Source organism: Dicentrarchus labrax, unplaced genomic scaffold (assembly GCF_905237075.1).
Source record: "Dicentrarchus labrax unplaced genomic scaffold, dlabrax2021, whole genome shotgun sequence".
Classification (NCBI taxonomy): domain Eukaryota; kingdom Metazoa; phylum Chordata; class Actinopteri; family Moronidae; genus Dicentrarchus; species Dicentrarchus labrax.
This window is the reverse complement of record NW_026136708.1, coordinates 14,429,957-14,449,721: the sequence shown is the minus strand read 5'-3', so window position 1 is coordinate 14,449,721 and position 19,765 is coordinate 14,429,957. Positions and strand designations below refer to the sequence as shown.

At 38.9% G+C, this 19,765-nt stretch overlaps 1 protein-coding gene across 7 annotated transcripts in view; it reads left to right on the top strand.

The window, feature by feature from the left end:
• Positions 1–19,765, top strand: part of lama2 (laminin, alpha 2) — a 178,427-nt gene that overhangs the window by 86,513 nt on the left and 72,149 nt on the right. For 5 of the 7 annotated variants that reach the window (XM_051410099.1, XM_051410098.1, XM_051410095.1 and 2 more), the window contains exons 19-24: positions 224–351; positions 3,432–3,518; positions 10,110–10,321; positions 15,401–15,507; positions 16,278–16,550; positions 17,399–17,579. In XM_051410099.1, the coding sequence (XP_051266059.1) occupies positions 224–351; positions 3,432–3,518; positions 10,110–10,321; positions 15,401–15,507; positions 16,278–16,550; positions 17,399–17,579 (988 nt within the window). The remainder of the gene's footprint in view (positions 1–223; positions 352–3,431; positions 3,519–10,109; positions 10,322–15,400; positions 15,508–16,277; positions 16,551–17,398; positions 17,580–19,765) is intronic. The other 2 variants (XM_051410101.1, XM_051410100.1) reach the window with 1 other exon arrangement.

Here is a 19,765-nt window from a genome sequence, read left to right as displayed (position 1 = left end):
CTATTAGTTTATGCCTTTATAACATTTAACCCCTTGTCTATGAAATATTTTCTTTTGCAATATATTGTTAGGGGAAATATTGCTTCACTGCATGTAAAGACAATATATTGACACAACGAGGTATTTAGATCTTCTCATGACAGATCAGACGGTTTGTTTACCTAATAGTTTGTTTTTTGTTTTCCTGATATAATTGAACTTTTAACCTGTGTGTCTCCTCCAGGACTGTTCCCACCACACCACCGGCCCCCACTGTGACACCTGCCTACCTGGTTACTACGGCAACGCCACCCGCGGGTCATCTGCGGACTGTCAGCCCTGCACCTGCCCACTCAATCTTCCCAGCAACAAGTAGGTTCTGAAGACACCGGAGCTAACGCTGCCATGACGACACAATTTAATCAAACGCTTCAATCAATCACTGCTGACACCGCAGCATCTCTGACTCTGTGGCCCCCATTCTCTCTTTTTGACCTGTCTCTTCATAATGTATTCTGCTTCTCTCTTTCCCACTCCTCTTCTGACACTCTCGGGACTCCATTTTTTTTTTTTTTTGTCTTTAAAGGATATCAGCACAAAAAGTGTCTTCATCACCGTGGGAAGGAATATAATTATAATGACATGAATAGAAATATCATCACCACAGGTAGAAGCATCACTATAAGTGGAGGAACATCGTCCCTGTGGGTGAAAATGTCATCACCGTTGGCAGAATCAACATAACTGTGGCTAGAAAACTTAACGCAGTTGCAAACTCAAACCTCCCACAAGTCGTTAAGTTATTTAAAACCTTTATCATGCTCTTGCTCTTATATGGCAAACCCGCTCATGCTGTGCCAATGTCACTCTCAAATCACAGTTGTTCAGCTTACGGCAAGAATCTTATATTCTTAGCAGTTCGTGTTCATTTCCTATCATATGCTGGCCCTGCTGTAAAACCTTGGTAAACCAGTCCTCCACCATTGGCGTGGAAGATGGTCATTGTTGGCATATTTCTAAATGATTCTCTTCTCTTCGCCAATGTGGCAATCACACAGTTCAGCTCGCTTAAAAACTTTCCAAACTGGAACTGAATGAAGGGCTTTCAAAAGCCCCAGTGACGTTTGAAGACTCGGACATCATTTATCACGTGAAACAAGCTTTAGGGCTTCGCTATCTGCAGTATTCTGTCAGATTAGTTGCGTTATCCTTCATGCCAGGAAGTAACAAAGCCACCAATGAAAGACTATCATTAATCTTGTCAATATACACATCCACAAGAGTGACCAGAAGAATACAGTAAACAGTCAGCGAAACAGTAATTCAGCAGCTACTTAGAATGTTGTTCTCGCAACGAATTAGCCTCAGACTGCTAGCATAATGGCTAGCTTGAAAATTATACCTACAGCTAAGGCTCCAAAAAGGAGTTTATTATTTTTTTTAAGAAAGCCTGTAAATATTTGCTTGGTTACAGATCTGACAAAATGGCGGCTGTAACAATGACTCTGACAGTGCCGGTTGCTACTAGCAACAAAATGTTTAATTTATACCACAGATACTGTCATAAGTCGGAACAATAATATAATAATATAAGCATTGGTTAAACTGGACATTTATCTCTGGTATTCTAGATCCCCAAATGACCTGGGCACACACACAAACAAACACACACACACACACACGCACGCACGCACGCACACACACACACACACACACACACACACACACACACACACACACACACACACACACACACACAGGCAGCAGCAGCTGAGAATCTTCATGCAGTCATGACACGTCATGTCCAAAACTTTCAGTGCTAAAGAAAGATACAACTCTCTCTGTCTCTCACCTCTCCACTCCTCTACCTCCCTCTAACCCCTGCAGTAATAATAGCTTGAAGGTGCCGTGCCTTTCAGAGCCTCAAAATAGCCATCTTAGTCCCTTTAGGTTTCCCTGAAGCCAATAACTCAAACAACCAGCCAGCCAGTCACTCTGTTCCAGTTAGCGGTAATGTCTAAGCTCTTATGAACATTCAATAAAGCGATTTTTCATATTAGTTTCAGCACGGGAAGCAGAGTGGCGATTTACAGCGAATCAGTAGAAATCAGTTTAGTCCTGAAGTGATGTTTCTCTTTATTTACACTCAGGGCTTAATTACCTTACTGCCAAGGAGGTTTCTGTGTCTTTTTAATTTGTCTGTCAGTTAGATCTAAATCTACTTAACAGATTGAAGTTCCTCGATCAATTATCTATCCATAAAGGCCCCAATCATTTGTACCTACACAGATTCACATCACTTACAAAACAACAAACTTGGAAGAAGTAAAAAATATATAGATTTTTATTTTATTTTATTTTTATATTCCCAAACTCCTCTAACAGGTAGCCATACCCCTGTAGTCATTGGTCATTTCCCCATGTCTTTGTACATTGTGCAGTTGTGACCAAGTTTAGAGAACGTGCACAAACTCTCGAGTATGACTCACTTGAAATTTTGCACAATTAATCCTTGGAAAAAGCCGTAATATTCCCAGGATTTAGATATTCTCCAAACAATCTGCATGCTTGTCTATTGTTATTTGTATTTTGATGTAGATCTGGATCGAATGCAGCTTAAAAGATTTAAACAAGTTCTATTATTAGAGTAAATCATTTGGATGATTGTGCCGCCTTGGCACTGTCCAAGCACTTTCTGGTTGTGATTCACTCTTCACACAACCATGGTAATTAGACCAGAACCATATAGAAGGGGCACTACTACAGCACACTGACTGACAGTACTTAAGATGAGTATAGGTATTACACAAACCCTATTATACACACAAATATAACCCACTTTGTACAATAATTAAGTTATTTTACAGTTTTTGGTTGTTTACATGCACTGGCCAAGTAAGCTTACTTTTAAGTCAGTGAGCCAGCTTGCAGTTAGCGAGTCATTCAGCCAGTGAGTCAGTCTGGGGCCTGGAACCCGAGCCAGCAGAACTATCTATAGTTTATGGAAGTGGGAGGGTGACAGAACGAGGGAAAGAGACTATCGCTTTACTCTGTCTGTCTGTCTCTCTCTCTCAGTTCATTTAGGTTACAGTTTGTAAGGAGGAAGAGTGTTTTTTAAATTCAGGAGTGTGTGGAAGAACAAACGTGTGGATGTGCAAGAGAAGAAATTAAGTGTGTGTGTGTGTGTGTGTCTTTGAGAGTGTGAATGTGAGGATTGGAAAGTGAAAGTAGGGATACAGGTGTGTGTGTGTGTGTGTGTGTGTGTGCGTGTGCGTGTGTGTGGGGATACATACAGGGAGACAAACAATGGCCTTAACTCGCCTCTGTCCTCTCCTCTTCCTCTTCTTCCTCCTCCCTCTCTCCACACTGGGACAACGCTACCGAACTCATCATCAACAACAACAACAACAACAACAACAACAACAACAACGTCGCCATGGCAACTACAATAGTTTCAGTCCCACCTGCCACCTAGGTGAAGAAGGGGAGTTGCTGTGTGACCAGTGTCAGCCTGGATACACAGGACCGCGATGTGACAGGTAAGAGCACACACACACACACACACACACACACACACACACACACACACAAAAAAAACAAACACTATATTGTCCTTAAACTTTATACCATTATTTTGAATTTATTGCTGTCAAGATTAATTTGGCGCTGTAGCTAAGTTCATTATTATTGAATATGGAACTGGAAATTACTCAATTCATTATAAACCTAGAAATATGTTTTGACAGTTTAGCAATGTTTAAATAACTCTTTGGCCCATTAAGTGCGATAAATGTTTCATGACCTAATTGCAGCGGCAGAACAGAACTAACTGCACAATTTCATATGTGGATATGAGTGCTAATCTCAAAGATAAAGGCAATGTTATTGTTGTCATTCCTAAAAAATGACTATTTGGAAAATAAATCAGGTCTGCAGTCAACCATTCCCAAATGAAAAGAGAAACTGCTGCTCATTAACTGTTTTTGAGCACTCTATATCTCATTGTCCATCTAGTTTTCTGTCCACAGCACATTTATTAGTTGAGTGACATTCTTGTTCCATTAGCTGTGAGGTTCTTTACCAACCCAGGACTAATGAGAAGTCTCTCTGGATGCTAGTCTTGTTAAAACTTCAGGCCATACTGTCCTGTGGTGACGCAGGCTAGAGTAAATATAGTCTTTTCACCATCCAGGCTCACTGAAATACAGCACATTTGGACTGCTTTGTATTTAACTGAAACTGCCCACAGTTGAGCTGAGTTGCGCTTAAATTAGTCAGTACTCAGTATGTTTAAGTTTTTCCCATTTTTAAAAACATTATTGTTGTAACTACTGTAGCAGTCAATTTAAACTGTGTAGCCCTGAAATGGGAGCCTCTGAATCCTTGTGCCTTTGTTGGATAACCCTATATTGTGCATGTGTGAGATGAGGTGTGCCATTGATAAGCTGTACTATTATTTTCTTTTACTGCATACATAAGTAAGTGACCTTGTACATACATTTTTTTCCTATAGAAAGAGAAATGTTTTGTCCTGTTTCTGCAGTCTTGCAGTCATTCTGTATACACTGGATGCTAATGTCTCTGCTGATGTGTTCATCCTCGAATTTTATGTTGAATTTCTGTAGCTTATGCTTCCTGTGTACGTTGTCAGTTTTTCTTGTTAAGAGTATCAAATGAAAATACCTTTAGTGGTTACAAGTTGAATTTCTATTTTCTTAATATCAGTCAGTGTTAGGTGGGTATTTACGTTGATAATTATGAATCTAAAATAGGCGTTTGGGTGCACTTTATCCAGGCAACGGAGCTGCTGGTGGACACAGGGCCTCAGCCCGCTGCCATGCATAGTCTACATGCCTCACCATGCTGTCCACAGCAGATACTCTCTGTCTGCCTTTTAGTCTTTTTATAAACCTCATTTGCCACCGGAAAGCAACCTGACTCATTGTCAGTCCATTTTTTATCTTTGTCACAGAGAGGCACTGCACTGGAACCTAGCTAATGACTTATATGGTCTAGTGTCAACTGAGGGGCTTAACTAGTACCAGTATACCACCTTTCTTCTTTATTTTGATTAGGGATTATCTGCCCCACTCCTAAGTGTCGATACTACCAATAAGAAGTCCTGTTTTGAGGATTGATACTAGCCATCACATGTTAGATGACATGCTCAGCACATGAACAGTCTTTTGCATCTCAGCCACACATTGATCACCTCTTTAGTGCAGATAATTCAGATAATGAACAATTTATTTTATTTACCGTTAAGACATGTTTTGTGTTTAAACATGCATGTGATTAAGTGATTAGAATTGTAAAACTAAATGCCTCATGTTTGCCAAAGTATTTGGTGGTAATTAAAATATGACACATTTCCCTGCCTTACATGATAGTACATTAGCTGCTTTTAACAATAAAAAATTATCAATATCTGTGATCCTGGCGCTGGCATTAATTAGTATTGGAACAAAACCAAATTTTGTGGTACCGCCCACCCCTACTTTTTTAAGTCCTTGCATGTCCATCCATTGGGGGATAATGTGTTATTTAATACAACTAAATGGGATGAAGCTCCAATACTAATCAGGAGTTGTCATCAGAGTTTCTTTTTCTAAATTGAGATGATGAAGTGTTTGCTTTTGGGGAGGTCATCTGCCAAATATGTATGTATATTTGTGTGTGTATGTGCATTTAAATGTGTATCTATGGTTGAATATACAGAATACATCTGTGTATGTACTTTCTTGTTGTTCTGATGCCATATGGTGCCTCCAGTCAGTGAGAGAGGACAGCTGGTAAACAAAAAGGAGAAACAGAAAGACTATTGTTTGCTGCATTGACTGAGTTTATAAGAGCTGAAATAATGTTAAATAATATTTTATATTGCTAACAACAGTATTAAAGAGGTAATCAGCAGTTGGTTGTTTCTTGTTCTATTAGTCTAATTGATACCTGCTATGCACTACCTGCCATTACACTTCATTATCTACAGTGCTTTTGTTGTTGTTAGTGGTAATTAATTGTAATGTGCCAATTTGTCTGTATTATGGGCTTTAACAGAATAAGCTACTCTATTCCTCCCATGCTAATAGACTATCCACTTGCTGCTAAGTGAGTCTGCTTTTCAATTTCCTGTCCATAAACAACCATTTAAAATTTAGCTGAAAGCTGATTAATGCAGCTGCCTAACAAATAAGTCAACTAAAACACTCTGAGTTGTAAGCTGCTATTTAGGGCTGTCAGGGGTTTGCCAGTATATCCAGATGTTAGTGGTCTTTTAATGGTCTTTCAGATTTTACATATTCATTTGGATTTTGGTGACTCAACACCGTCTTGCTGTTAATACTGTGTGATGGATATGAGGCACTTAATAGATCCATCTTTTATCTAGAGGGGAACAGGAAGCAGTGGTGATGGCTGTGATTATTGTTATTGCCTGTATTAATATTAATGTCCACAATCTTAAAAATGACAGTCATGAAAGGTCAGGCCTGAGTGATAGATTAGGACATTTCGAGTCACATGAAATTAAAAAGGCATGTGCATAGTGGTTAGTATGGCTTTTGAATTTTGATTTCAACAAGGGCAGCCAACACTAGCCACATGAGCACTGAGGTACATAGTTTCCTCAGTTTGATTAGGAATTCTGAAAGAAACATGACTATGTTACTTGTTAATGCTATTGTTACCAGTAGTAGAGCACTATTAGCATTAAAGTGAGTGAGTTCTTGCAGCATTAGTTCAGCTTTACTACAGGAAATATAGTAGTAGGATAAATATGGATAATGGACATTTTAAGTATAAAACTTTGAGACAGTTTAATTTTAAAGAACACAATAAATATCACAGCCTTGACTGAATCATATAGTATCCGTTATACAAAAAAGGTTGTCATATATAATAATATTGTCAGTTGAAATCATGAAAATAAGACAGAAAATTTGAAAAGAAGTCTTAGTTGTTGTTTTTTGACAGTTTTGTAACTTTTAGAACTGTGACTCAACTTTTTGGAAGAGGACATTGATACTATACGTCTGGCATAGAAAGATAACTGACAGAAAGCATAAAGGCTCAATATTTAACATACAAACTTGTACTTATCTTCGTCTCTCTCATCCTTCCTGTCTGCCTGTCTCTCTTTTTTAATACACAGTTTGACACAAAGAGACAACTGCAGAAACAAAGATGGAGTATAGAGGCAGGAATCAATTGTTTTAGAAAAAAGACTTTGGCGTATTGTTGTACTGGTGATGTAACTAATTGAAAGAATAACATTTAAAGTTTCAAAACTTCAAGTATTTCTCTACATTAAATATCCATGACAATCCAAAACGTCCTTATAACAAAAGTTATGTTCAAACTTAGGCAGAGCATTTTCTGTTCATTTTGCTTGCAACCCAAGCTAGGTAGCTCATTTTCAATGTTAAGGACTTCAATAAAGAGAAAGGCAGATATCTGAAATGGCTGTTCTGTGAGAAAAGTGCTGATACGTCCATAGCTCCACTCACTGACTGAGTGCAAGGCATAATTATTCTTTGAATATATTGAGGTGATTTAAAACTGCATGATGACAGTCGCAAGTGGCACCAAGGTTGACTATCGGAAATTGCAGAAGTTTGTCATATTGAAACAAAAACAAGACCTTATTTAATTATATTTCCCTGCAGGGATGCACATAATTCTAAAAGCAAATTACAAAGTATATACAAGATGTTTACTCATGTGGAAGTCACATTTTACTTAACAAGCTGCCCAAATTTCTACTTTTAACAACATATATACAGTAGCACTCACAGAGAGCAATGCTTTAAGAGTTATGGAAAAAATGTATGAGGGAGGAGCAGAGCCTGTCTTCCCCTGGCGCCAACTCCCCATTTATAACACTAAAAATAAAAGAACATAACTTTTAGGATCCCCACCCCTCTCTTTCCCTCTGTAACTCTACCAGTTGTGCTCGCCATCCACTTCCTGTGTTCACTCTGAAGGTTTTGACCAGGTGTCTGACCCCCCCCCCCCAATATCTCCTTCAAACACTCTGGACTCTCCACTATAAATACCTTCTCTTTCTCTGGAGGCCCAAGTAACCACACACACACACACACGCAAACATACACACACACACACAATCATGATAACAGAATAGAATAGCTCAAAGGGCGAATTCATCTTGCAAATGAAGCTAAAGACAAACACAAACGCACACTTTTACTCCTCTTCTCTCCTATCAGGAAATGTGAGCGCTGCTAGTACGATTCTCCACTTGACGAGAAGAATGCACTCGTGGCGCTCCACACACACTAACGGAAATACACAGACACCACACTACAGCAACGTGCACACACACAGAAGCTAATAAACCAGTTCTATTGAGTACCAAGGAGGGTCAATGGTAATAATGGCTGGCTGCTCTTGACTCTTTCCCTCCTCTCTGTCCTTTCTTTTCCCTCCCTCCCTCTAAATTCAATTCTCTTTTCAGTGTGAACCCCCCCCTCTCTCTCTCTCCATCTCTCCTCTATTCTTTCTTCTACTCTTCCTTCTCTCTTCTTTCATCTCAATTCCCTTTTCAGCCTGTAAAGCTTTATTTCAGCTAAGGCCTGTGTTATTTGGTTTCAGTGGCTCTTGACACGACGCAGCAGTCTTAGGTTAATATATTTTGCAGCAATGTGGACTTCCTCTTATTAGTGATCAAATAAAAGCGGCAGAAAAGAATACAAATCTAGGAGCTGCGTGACAGTTATGTGCCCTTGTCCTTGCTCAAGGGTGCTGACAAGCGTTTTAAATTTTTGTTTTTTCATGAACAGGCTAATACCAATCAAGAGGATGCTTTTTTTGGTGGCTTCTTCTTTCACTTACTTTTTCACCATCCACAAAGAACTTAACTTCATAAAACAGTAAAAAAAAAGTATGTTTTTTATTAGCCAGACAATATCACACTTCGGTTAAGTTAAAACATTTACCTTCCAAGGACACCTCAAACACACCAATCATACATTTCTACAAATAAGAATAACCGCTAAAGGACTTTTGTTTTGGCATTATTGTTAGCAGCAGGAGTAGCAGTTAGATATTTCTTTACTTCAGGTTTAAAATACTTCAGTTATATGAATAGAGTTTGTAAAGACCTGGACAGTCTGTTGTGGAACCTGCCTGAAGACATTAAATGTATCTCTTTTAAAAGAAATCTCTGGTAAAGCTTATTTTTTTTATAAACTTTCATTTCATATCTGTTGATGTTTGGTTCGGCTCTGTTGCCCGCTAGCTCTTTGTGTGTATATCTGAGTTAATGTATGTCTGGCTGTCTGTCTGTGTATGTGATGTGAGTGCATCTTTAATATGAATCTTACATACAACAGGCACCTTCAGCCAAGCGGTCTCACTGGTCAAAGACACACCCGTAACAATCCCCATGCACTCAGCTACATGAGCTTTATTGCTTGTTTAATTTGTGATTGGATATTGGTTACCAACTCTTGTGGGATGAGACCTGCCGTAATTAGTATATCTCCTCATTTGGAAATCAGTATGTTTTTGTCATATAAGCTAGCAGCTGAGGTAACAGTATTTCAATAATATTTGTTTTCTGTGGCTGTTGGATACAAAAAAGAGACATTTTCTTGCAGACCTGAAAGCTGAGGGAAAAAAACTGCATTTTCAAGTATAATTTGCCACATGAAAGCATAGAAGAACTGCATTTTCAAGAGATATTATTGCACTACCTGCTCTTACAATAAGACCTGATGCAGTATTATCCCAAATTGTATTCTGAGAATGAGAATAACAGGATGAAATCTTGAAAGCACACCAAATGGGATGGTAATCAATTGTTGAGGTACTTTAAGACCCTGTGCGTAGAATTGTATGTGTTTGTAACATCTTTCAGATTATACTGATGGCATGAGTTTTTGTTTGTAAAAAAAAAACGAGTCACTTGGAGGTTGCAGTCACTTTCACGAGGGCAGATAATGGTCTTTCCGTTGCTACCACGGGGAGATCTCAAGAAACAGGAATTTTAAAAATTGTGGGGGAAAACCTGCACAGACTTTTTATTAACTGTTGAACACGGATCATGTTTACAGTACATTCAATACGAATCAGCATTATCACACTGTTTCTGTCTCTCTGCTGCCTCCTAGATGTTCCAACGGATACTACGGCCAGCCCACTGTGCCAGGGAGCACCTGCCAGCCCTGCGATTGCCATGACAACCTGGACCTATCCATACCTGGCAGCTGTGATCCAATCACAGGCCAGTGTCTGCGCTGTCGTCAAGGTTACGGCGGCGCAGCTTGTGACAGTTGCGCTGAAGGTTACTATGGAGACGCCATCACAGCTAAAAACTGCCAACGTAAGTAGACCGAAGACTATCAAGCTTAAAAATAAACAAAAAAACAAATAATAAACGTTTTTCTGTAGCTTTTGTTTCTGTATTTTGAGTTACGGTTGAAGTTTGTCCCTAAAACTAGCAAAAATAATACACATTAAAGCAACAAACAAATCCAAAAATAAAAACATGAGTAATACAAGTTGAACTCATAAGCAATAAAACACAGCGTTGGTCAATTCAACACATTCTGTAAGTTTGCTGCTACAGACTACTCGGTATGGTATGACCAGTAGCTTATGGTGGCTAATGTTAGTAAGCTTTTGATACAGATTGCTATGTAACTGACATAATTGAGTCAGTTTGTTGACTTTATTACTCTTTCCTAGCATTGAGCATTATTCTGAATAAACCACAGTGGCTGCTGTTCAACAAAGTTATATAGGCTCGCTTAAAAGTCCATTTTGATGTTATCTTCTAGTAACATTCCTAAAGTACAGATTTTTATTATATCAGGTTTTGGTATCACTGTCATAATGTTATTTCAGTGTTATATTAAGGGACAAATCAGACATCCTATCAACATCCTGACTTCCGAGCCACTAGTGTACCTTGCATCCCCACAGGCCGACAGTGGGACTCTGAGAATGAATTCAGTAAAAGCAACTATTGATTGAACCAGTTTGTCTTGATATTGTCTATAAAGAGTATGTGCTCAAAATGAGGTGCTATAATCATAATAAAAAAACAAGTCTACACATAGGGACTTTAAGAGAAAAAACATTGTTTACTTAAAAAAAGAAATCATTATTAAAAGCCAATATTGTAGCTTCAGTGTCTCAACAGGCGGCGATACACTGTAATAGTATTTCCTCTATGAAACTCAATTTTAGCTAAATGATACATTTAATCCTTTCACTAAAACATTGAATAGATAGTACACCATCTGGAGTTTGTTTGTTTGTGTGTGTGTGTGTGAGAGAGACTGCATCGGCGAGCAGCTGTGCTAGTAGGAGGTGTGATTTCGGAGCGGCCTACTGACTGCCAGCTGTGTTTAAGAGTGAGAATAAAAAAACTATACCTGTAAAGAGGGGGGGGACTGAACAAGAGAGGAAGAGAGAGATGGCAGCGAATATAGACATACAGATGGCGCTTGTTTGTGAAAATCTTCATCAAAACCTGCGCTGTTGACCAAAACAGTGGCACTGGCAGCGAGGTAGGCAGAAAGACAGATGAACAGATAGACACCTCACTAAGAGCGGTAGACAGGCCAGGCCGATGAATAGACAGATAAAACCGTCAGACAAGCACAGAAGCAGGTAGATGGGGCTGACAGGAGGTATTAATGTGTATTTGATAGTTCATTGTTCTGTAGTTGTTTCCCCTCTCCACCCAGCTAAATGGTTATTGATTAATCAGCCTGATCTATCGCTCTCCTACAGTGCTGATCGGCTGCTCGTGTCTGGGAGTTGGAGGGTTGTTATTGATCCTGTACGAATGACCACCAAGAATTATTAAAACACAACAACTCTCTCTCTCTCTCTCCGCTTCTGTCAGTCTATTTGTCTCTCCCTGTCCGCCTCACTCTCCCTATTGCTCCCAGTCTTAATGAATTTTATTGAGTGGAGCAGGAGAGTTCAGGCCGAGTCCATTTGTGCACTATTAGACTGTAAAAATCATTAACTTTTTCTTTTGATGTCAGAGTTCTCATTTGTGGCCATTTTTGACGCAGCCATTTTGCGTCTCCCACCCCTAATAGTGGTTCAGTTTTATTCAGTCGGGGAATGGAAAATAGTTTGATTTTGCAAGCAAAGTGACCACAAAGCAAATTGTTTGAGGAATAAATTCAAGACAATTAACTCCTCTGACCATTTCTCACATGGGGGAAAAGTTATTTGCAAGTTGAAAAAGATGTGTGAATTGCACTGTCACACATTTGTCAAATCTCTGGAACAAAGTAGATGTGTAGTAATTCAATAATGTAATTATGCTTCCTGTGTGTCTGACACTTACTGACTGTTTCATAGATACTTCATACAGTAGATCGATAAACTCTTCCGGGGTCTCACAATTCTAATTTTACCACTCTTAATGGACTGCCTAGTACAGTCCTCTGTGCTGAGGCTCTTGACTTGTTATGGGACTGATAGGAACCCAAAAAAGTAGTAAAGTAAATTTTAAAAGCCCTGAAAAAGAACAACTGCACTGTTTTAATCTGAGCCAAATCAATGAAGCATTTAATGAGTCGTAAAAAAAAAGTGTCATTTACAGTACAAACTGTCACCCCAGATGAATTTTTCATTCAGCATTTAGACAAATCCACTTTTTCTTATCATTGCTAACAATGAATGAAATGTGTTTGTCTTTCTTGTCATGTCACTTTCACTTTCTAAAGTAAAAAAAAAAATTTCTTGATATATTAATGATAATGTATGACAACCCTCTAAATGTCCAACATTGCGGCAGATGGCACCTTTTGACACAGCACGGCATTTTACATGGTCCAATTTAGGGACAAAAACACTGAAAACCCAGCCTGAAGGAATTGAAATTAGGAATCAGTTAATTACATCAGCTATGTTGTGACAAACAGGAAACTTATATTAACCATGTAACTGATGTTCCAGGCTCTCCGTCATGTTCCCTCGGAGCCTCTGAACAGCTTATTTAACCAGCATGCTTATAACCGAAGATTTACTCTTCTGTGTCTACTTGTTTACCTGGAGTGTGGATCCAATTTGCAATAATGTATGGATACTTAATAGATTGTATAACGCCTGGACGTCGCACCAACGTACAATTGTTGTGCTAATGATATAGAATAGATGCACAATAGCTATTTCTGCAGTTTGTTTACACGACAGATTGCTGATTGCCTGGTAACAGAAGATAATGTATTTGAGGTTGCAAAAAAATTGTTATCTTCGCCATCAAGGCCAGAAATGAAAAAATAAAAAATTAAATAAATAAACATAACAAAAAGCAAACATTTTTCCCACAACAAGGCTTGCATTATAGAGACTGACAGAACGGAGTCCAGATGGTCCCCGAAGGGTGAAGCTAGAGGGTGAGAGACTATGTGTGAGAGAGAGTGTGTGAAACAGAGATGGACATATATGTGCATCTTTTCTTGCATGTTTAATCAGACGTGTGTGTGTGTGTGTGTGTGTGTGTGTGTGTTTTATATGTGTGTGTGTGTGTGTACATACATCTGCATTTGTGTGTGCGGGAGAGCAGGCGTGCCTCTCTCTCGTGCATTTGACATTATTGTATGTTGTGTACCTTATGTGTGTTTCTGCATATTTATGTGTGCGTGCGTTCGTGTGTGTGGACATCTGTTGTACCCCCTCTCTCTCTCTCACTTTCCCATCCCACACTCAGGTCTGTCCTTCTGTTTCTTTTACATCTAACGGCAGCGAATGGCAGGAGGTAAAAACAGGCTACGAGTAACGCATGTGTGTCTATGTGATGGCATGTGTGCTACTACTTTCTGGAGAAGGTGTATGTGTTTTTGTGTGCATATTTGTGTGTACGCGTGTATGCTTCTGACAGCCAATCCACCAGATGGAAGCTGTGATGTTCAGGCTTTTAATTGTATATCTAATGGGTTGATTGGCGTGCGTGGGTGTGTCTTTTTTACCCTTAGAAGGATTTAAACTCACAAAGTTGAATAAAGTTGAAGTCATACAAAGTATCTCAGAGAGAGCGAGAGAGAGAGAGTGAAAGGTCATATGTGGAAATAAGTTTATATATTTTAGTAACCAACCCCTTTAGGAAGCATAAAAACTGCGCACACATGACAAAGGCCAAGAACTGAATGTTACGCAATCATTTCCAATGCCAGAGAAATGAGGCACGAGGCAGAGATGAGACTCTTCTTATGGTTTAGAGTTTCAGGGAATGTACTGCCATCAAGAAATTGAACAATGTCCCTGGCCGGACTCAAACTGGGGACATTGTGGTTCATGGTCAGCATCCCTTAAGCTACAAGGGGGCGCCTCAAAAAAGGGTAAATTTTTTAAATCACTCAACACTGTTCACAGTTGCAACTTTTTCCTTTCTTGTTGACAATATTTACCCACATAGTTTCTGGCCCTAGACAGTTTTGAAATCAAAAAATTTGAAGTATCGCATCAGAAAACAAAACAATCCTCAATTTCGCAAAAAAAAAAAAAAAAAGTTTCAATGCTCACTTAAGGTGGATTTTTGTCTTATTTGAAAAAAGAGTTCCTATGTCGCCCATTACATTTACTTCTGGCGTAGCAAACCTTTAACTCACATGATCAGCTGTTTCCACTCCATCAGTCTCCTCATTGCTCCCATGGCTCTGTAACGCATCCGAGATCGCTCCACAGATATCTGACGTGACCTTTCTCACATTAATACATGAATTAAATAGACATGTAATATTTACATCCTGTTTTCTACACTGTTTTAGGTTCCACTATCGTTCTTTTAATCACGTCATCTTGTTGGGCCCTCTCCTACTGGTTTTCCGACTGGAAATTCGGCACCACCTACTGCTTATATTGATGAACCAACTACTCACAGTAGTGGATTAAAAAAAAGCATTCATTCACCTTTTCTTTCACTGATTTACTTGAAATGTGCTTAAAATGTGCAATACGTTACGATACGATGGAAACAAGGCAAACTGCTGCTGTTTGGTTTTACCCGTATTTTTCCTGATTCAGAGCAAACAGGACACGTCTACGTTCTCAAAGTAATGAAAATGTGATGTTGCCCTCCGTTGTTGCCTTCCTTTGTCATTTAGGCTCATGGGTGTGTTTTTGTATACAAAATATAATCTGGCAAAACTAAGTCAGCCCACTAGACTGAAGAATCTATTTGGGGAAAAGAAGATTTTCTCTAAAGTGCAGTCAGCAGGATATTAAAGTGCATATCGACAGCTAATCCTAAAGAAGAACTTAAGCTGGATCTGAGCTCTTATCCAGCCTACTGTTGTGTGAAGTAAACACACTCACCAACTTGTGTTAAACCAGTATGTGTTATTATATGTACTCATGTAGAAATTCTGCCATTAGGAAATGATAATTGATGTAAAATATGCTGTTCTCCAATCTCTCCTCTCCTCTCTTGCAGCCTGTCAGTGCCATACTAATGGCTCTGTATCTGAGGTCTGCAATAAGGAGACTGGGCAGTGCCAGTGCAGAGAAAATGTGGTTGGACGACAGTGTGACGAGTGCATGGTAAGTATTTTGAAAGACGCCAACAATCTTTACAGATTTTGCCAATATATTTTGGCGCCATTCCAGTGTAGCCTTTTTAATATTTATTTTTCACATATAATGACACAAATTCTACCACTTTGTTGGAATCTTGCAAATTCATGTGTGTAATGGACTACAATATAATCCCAATTATATATATTGTGATGATGCTCTTGTTTGTATTTCAATTTATTTTTCTGCATCAAATGTGTTTTTTAGTTTACCAGCAATGTGGTAGGTCAAAAGCTGATTTATGTTCCTTCAAATTGTTATTTAACAACTAATACACTTGCCTGTACTTAAGATTTGATATTGTACATACATACTGTGGCTAAATGCTAATTGTCACAAATAATTACTCTTACTGTTAATGTTAATTTATTGTATATTTTGGACCTTATTAATATCTTATATATTTGCACTCTATACACACTCTTTCCTACTTTGTACATCAATTTCATTCTAAAAGTTCTATCTTATCATATCTATCTTACCTTAATACCTACTCTTGTACTGTAAATGAGGTAATATAAGGAATTAGGAAACCCTCAGAAATCAAGCTATATATATTTTTACACATCCCTACGACTCCGTAACAGCTCCACAAACGAGACATTTTCATGGTTTTTTTCAACTTTTTTTTCCTTTTCTTGTACGGTCAGTTTGATGTTTGTATTCATCCTGCTCGCTGATTATCATTGGTCCCCTGTCTGTACCCCCTCCACCCCTCTGTGATGTGATTGGTCCAGCCTAACTGCTGGTGGGATGCTGAGCGTCAGGAGTGTATGCCCTGTCGCTGCAGCCCTCACGGCTCTATTTCTCAGCGCTGTGATGTCGAGGGCCGCTGCATCTGTCGCCCCGGCTTTGTGGGCCGACGCTGTGACCTGCGTCGCCAAGGTTACGAGAGACGGGAGACACGGAGGCCGGTGGAGCGCATTCCCATGGAAGCCGTCCAGCAGAGATGGGGGGGGTCGTCCCGCACGGGGGGTTGTCCCAGGGGGGCGTACAGACCTAAGACGGGGGTAACGCACACTGCATGTGGATGGCAGTGGTGTGTTTTTAAGTAGCATGGGTGTGTTTTACATGGTGTACAGAGGTTTTAAGGTTTAAAACACATATTACACTTGTATCAAGCATCATGCTGGTTTTGTTTGTGGATGTGATGGTTTGAGGCCTGAGTTTTTAAAACATTGCATGGGAAGGGAGGTGTGTATCACATGTGTTCTATGTAAGGGTTAGACTAGCATGGCTGTTGCTGTGTTTTTCTGTGAACAGACATTTTTGTTTGATGTTGCTGAGTGTAAGCAGTAATGCAAGGTTTAGAGTGAAACATGTGGGGAAACATACACATAATGAGCAATCTTTAACACGATTTATTTTCTGAAGTTGTCACATTCTGCATTCAGAAAAGGTTTTTAGCTGAACTACTGCCCCTTATCCAAATGTTCTTATCTGGCAACATTTCAGAACATTTGTTAAAATTGTCTTGGCTGTTACACTGTAGCTCAAGGGGCAGTTTGTGAATGTCTGGGTCCATTCTAATGAACCAGCGTGCTTTGTGTTTTATTTTCCTCTGCAAGGAGACATTTTCAGACTGTCAGACAACTTCTAAAGACCTAACCAGTTTTTGGTTGGCCTCTAAACTGAAGAAAAATTCAAGTCATCTTTCATGTTCTCTCTTTAACCAACAGGCATACCTTGAAAATGAAAATGTATTCCTTCATTTGGTTCCTCCTCTTTTGCTTTTGTTTCTGGCATGTTGTGTCATTTTAACCTCCTTGTCTCTAAGTTGTTCGAGCGTGTCTTACCCTAATTCCACTACCTACTCTTAACTCCATTTCAACCCCTTTATCCTTGTCTGTTTCTCCAGCCTCAGACTCACGGCGTTACCAGAGGTGGAGTGTGCGTACCGTGTCACTGTAACTCGTTTGGTTCCAAGTCGTTTGACTGTGATGAAACCGGTCAGTGTCGGTGTCAGCCAGGCGTCACCGGACCCAAATGTGACCGGTGCTCACGAGGATTCTTCAATTTCCAGGAGGGCGGCTGCACACGTAAGCATAGACAGTGGGGCAGAAAGAAGAGTGTTTATTTAAAAAGTGAGGCTTGATATCCACCCACCGAAGAAAAAATATAGCTTAATCCACTGGAAATCCTGACAAAAGCAAAACGTTGTCATCATTATGTCAAAATTAAACTGCTTCTCTGTTCATCTTTCTTTTTCATTTAAAGTTTACAGCAGTTATCTGCAGAGTCATTTAAAAAAAGTTAGTGGAATTTAAAAAAGTGCATGTTATTCCTCACATCATGTTGCCAGTCTTATAATTACTTATTAATAATTAACTTTGCAAACTCCTTATTGTTCACAAGCAGGACAAAGCTAGGCATCCTCAACATGGTAAAAGATTCTCTGAATAAGAGCCGCTGGCATTAGGTAAATGAGTGTATTCAGAAATACAGTTTGTCAGTGTAGGCATTTTTTCCCATTCCAGTTTCACGTGGACATGATACACTGTTTGTATCTACATTGTAACTTCATAGCATCATAGGTTTCTGCAGAAACCACAAACTTCATATCTTATAAAAGTCAGACTTACAGAAATAATAAAGGACTCCTATTTTCATGCCATTGATGATCATGTATTTGGGACATTACACCATGTTTTATAAATTGTTCTGCAATTTTTTCCTGGGTTATGAATCATGTATCTTGGCAAAAGCTATAGCTACGTCAGATAAAGAACTCATCTATATATGCATATATATTTAGATTATGTAGGGAACAAATGAAAGACTGTAGGAAGGAGGCAAAGAAGGATGAAGGGAAGCAATAAATAACTGTGTGTATGAGTTAGTGGAAAGATGAAATGTTGCCAAGAGAAACCAACTGCTGATTGATATGAACTTCTTTGAAGATTGGACACACAGAATAATAATGACATGACCAATAAATTATGGAGCTAAAAGATTTCTTATTCATCTTGGCTTGTGAACAAGCAAAACAGCTTATAACTGTATGTAAAGAACGTTTAAGGAAAAGATCGAATCAACAAATCAAATTAAATTAGTCAGTCAAGTTTATAGGGAGATCCCTGTGTTTGTGTCTGACCTCATTCATGCAAATGATACAGATAATATTAAGTTTAAAGCAGAACATTGCTCATTTTGTGTTTCCATTTCTATTTATTGACATTATGTTAACACTGTTTTCTATAATTCCCATCCTGTTATCATGATCGATGCTATACATAGAACTATGAACGTTCCTGCTAATTCAGTTTCCACAGTTCTACTGAAAACCCTTCTTCTAGTAGCGGTGATTCAAAGTTAAATCAGGAGGGATTTAACACCAAGCACACATCCGTATTGACACCTAAATGTCAAGGTTTGCCCGAATTGTACAACATGTCAGTAATTCAAACTTGCAGTATTGCTGGCTGTGCTGGGAGCAGAGATGGAATTATTCTTGCAAATGTGATACATGCTCATGTGTGGACAGTCTGGGTCACTTTGAATCACCTGTTCATGGACTTATATACACAAATATTGATCATCGTTAAAAACGAGGAGATAAAATCAAAAAGAAACTGTCAGGTTTCCTTTTTATAGCAAGATCATGTAAGATTTGAAAGCATAAATGGCTAATTCTTTCTGTTACAAATGAAAAGTTCCATTCATAAGTAATAAAACACACCCTTACTCTATTAAATACACTTAGGGATATTGCTGATACAGCCTTACTTGGTCTAGTATGAGCAGTAGGGTATACATATGAGTAGTAGTTATTATTGTTAGCTGACAAAAAAGACAATGCAACATGATATTAATGAGATGTATAAGTGGTGAAGTGGTCAAGAATTGTACATCTATTTGTGGCTGAAAAATGTTCACTATGGTTGCCTGAGGGTGTGTTACATCATCTGAAAATACTTGAGTCATTTTTTAAATATCTATTCCAGACCAGAGTCTTTTTTTTTTTATAAGGGAATATGTTCAAATTATTTAATCATATGCCCTAAAAACCTGGCAATCCAGGCAGCAGGTGCAGCAAACTTGTGCTGCCCAAAATGAGGATTAAGCATCCAGCACCCACAAGTATGACTATGAATAGCTTTTCCCACATATTTCCTTATGCAATATATTATTGATGCTAACCGCTATTGACAGCCAAGAAGAACAGTAATAAGTTGGCCAGAAAGCCGAGTCATGCAGCAGAAACACAAGATAGGACTGGGAATTA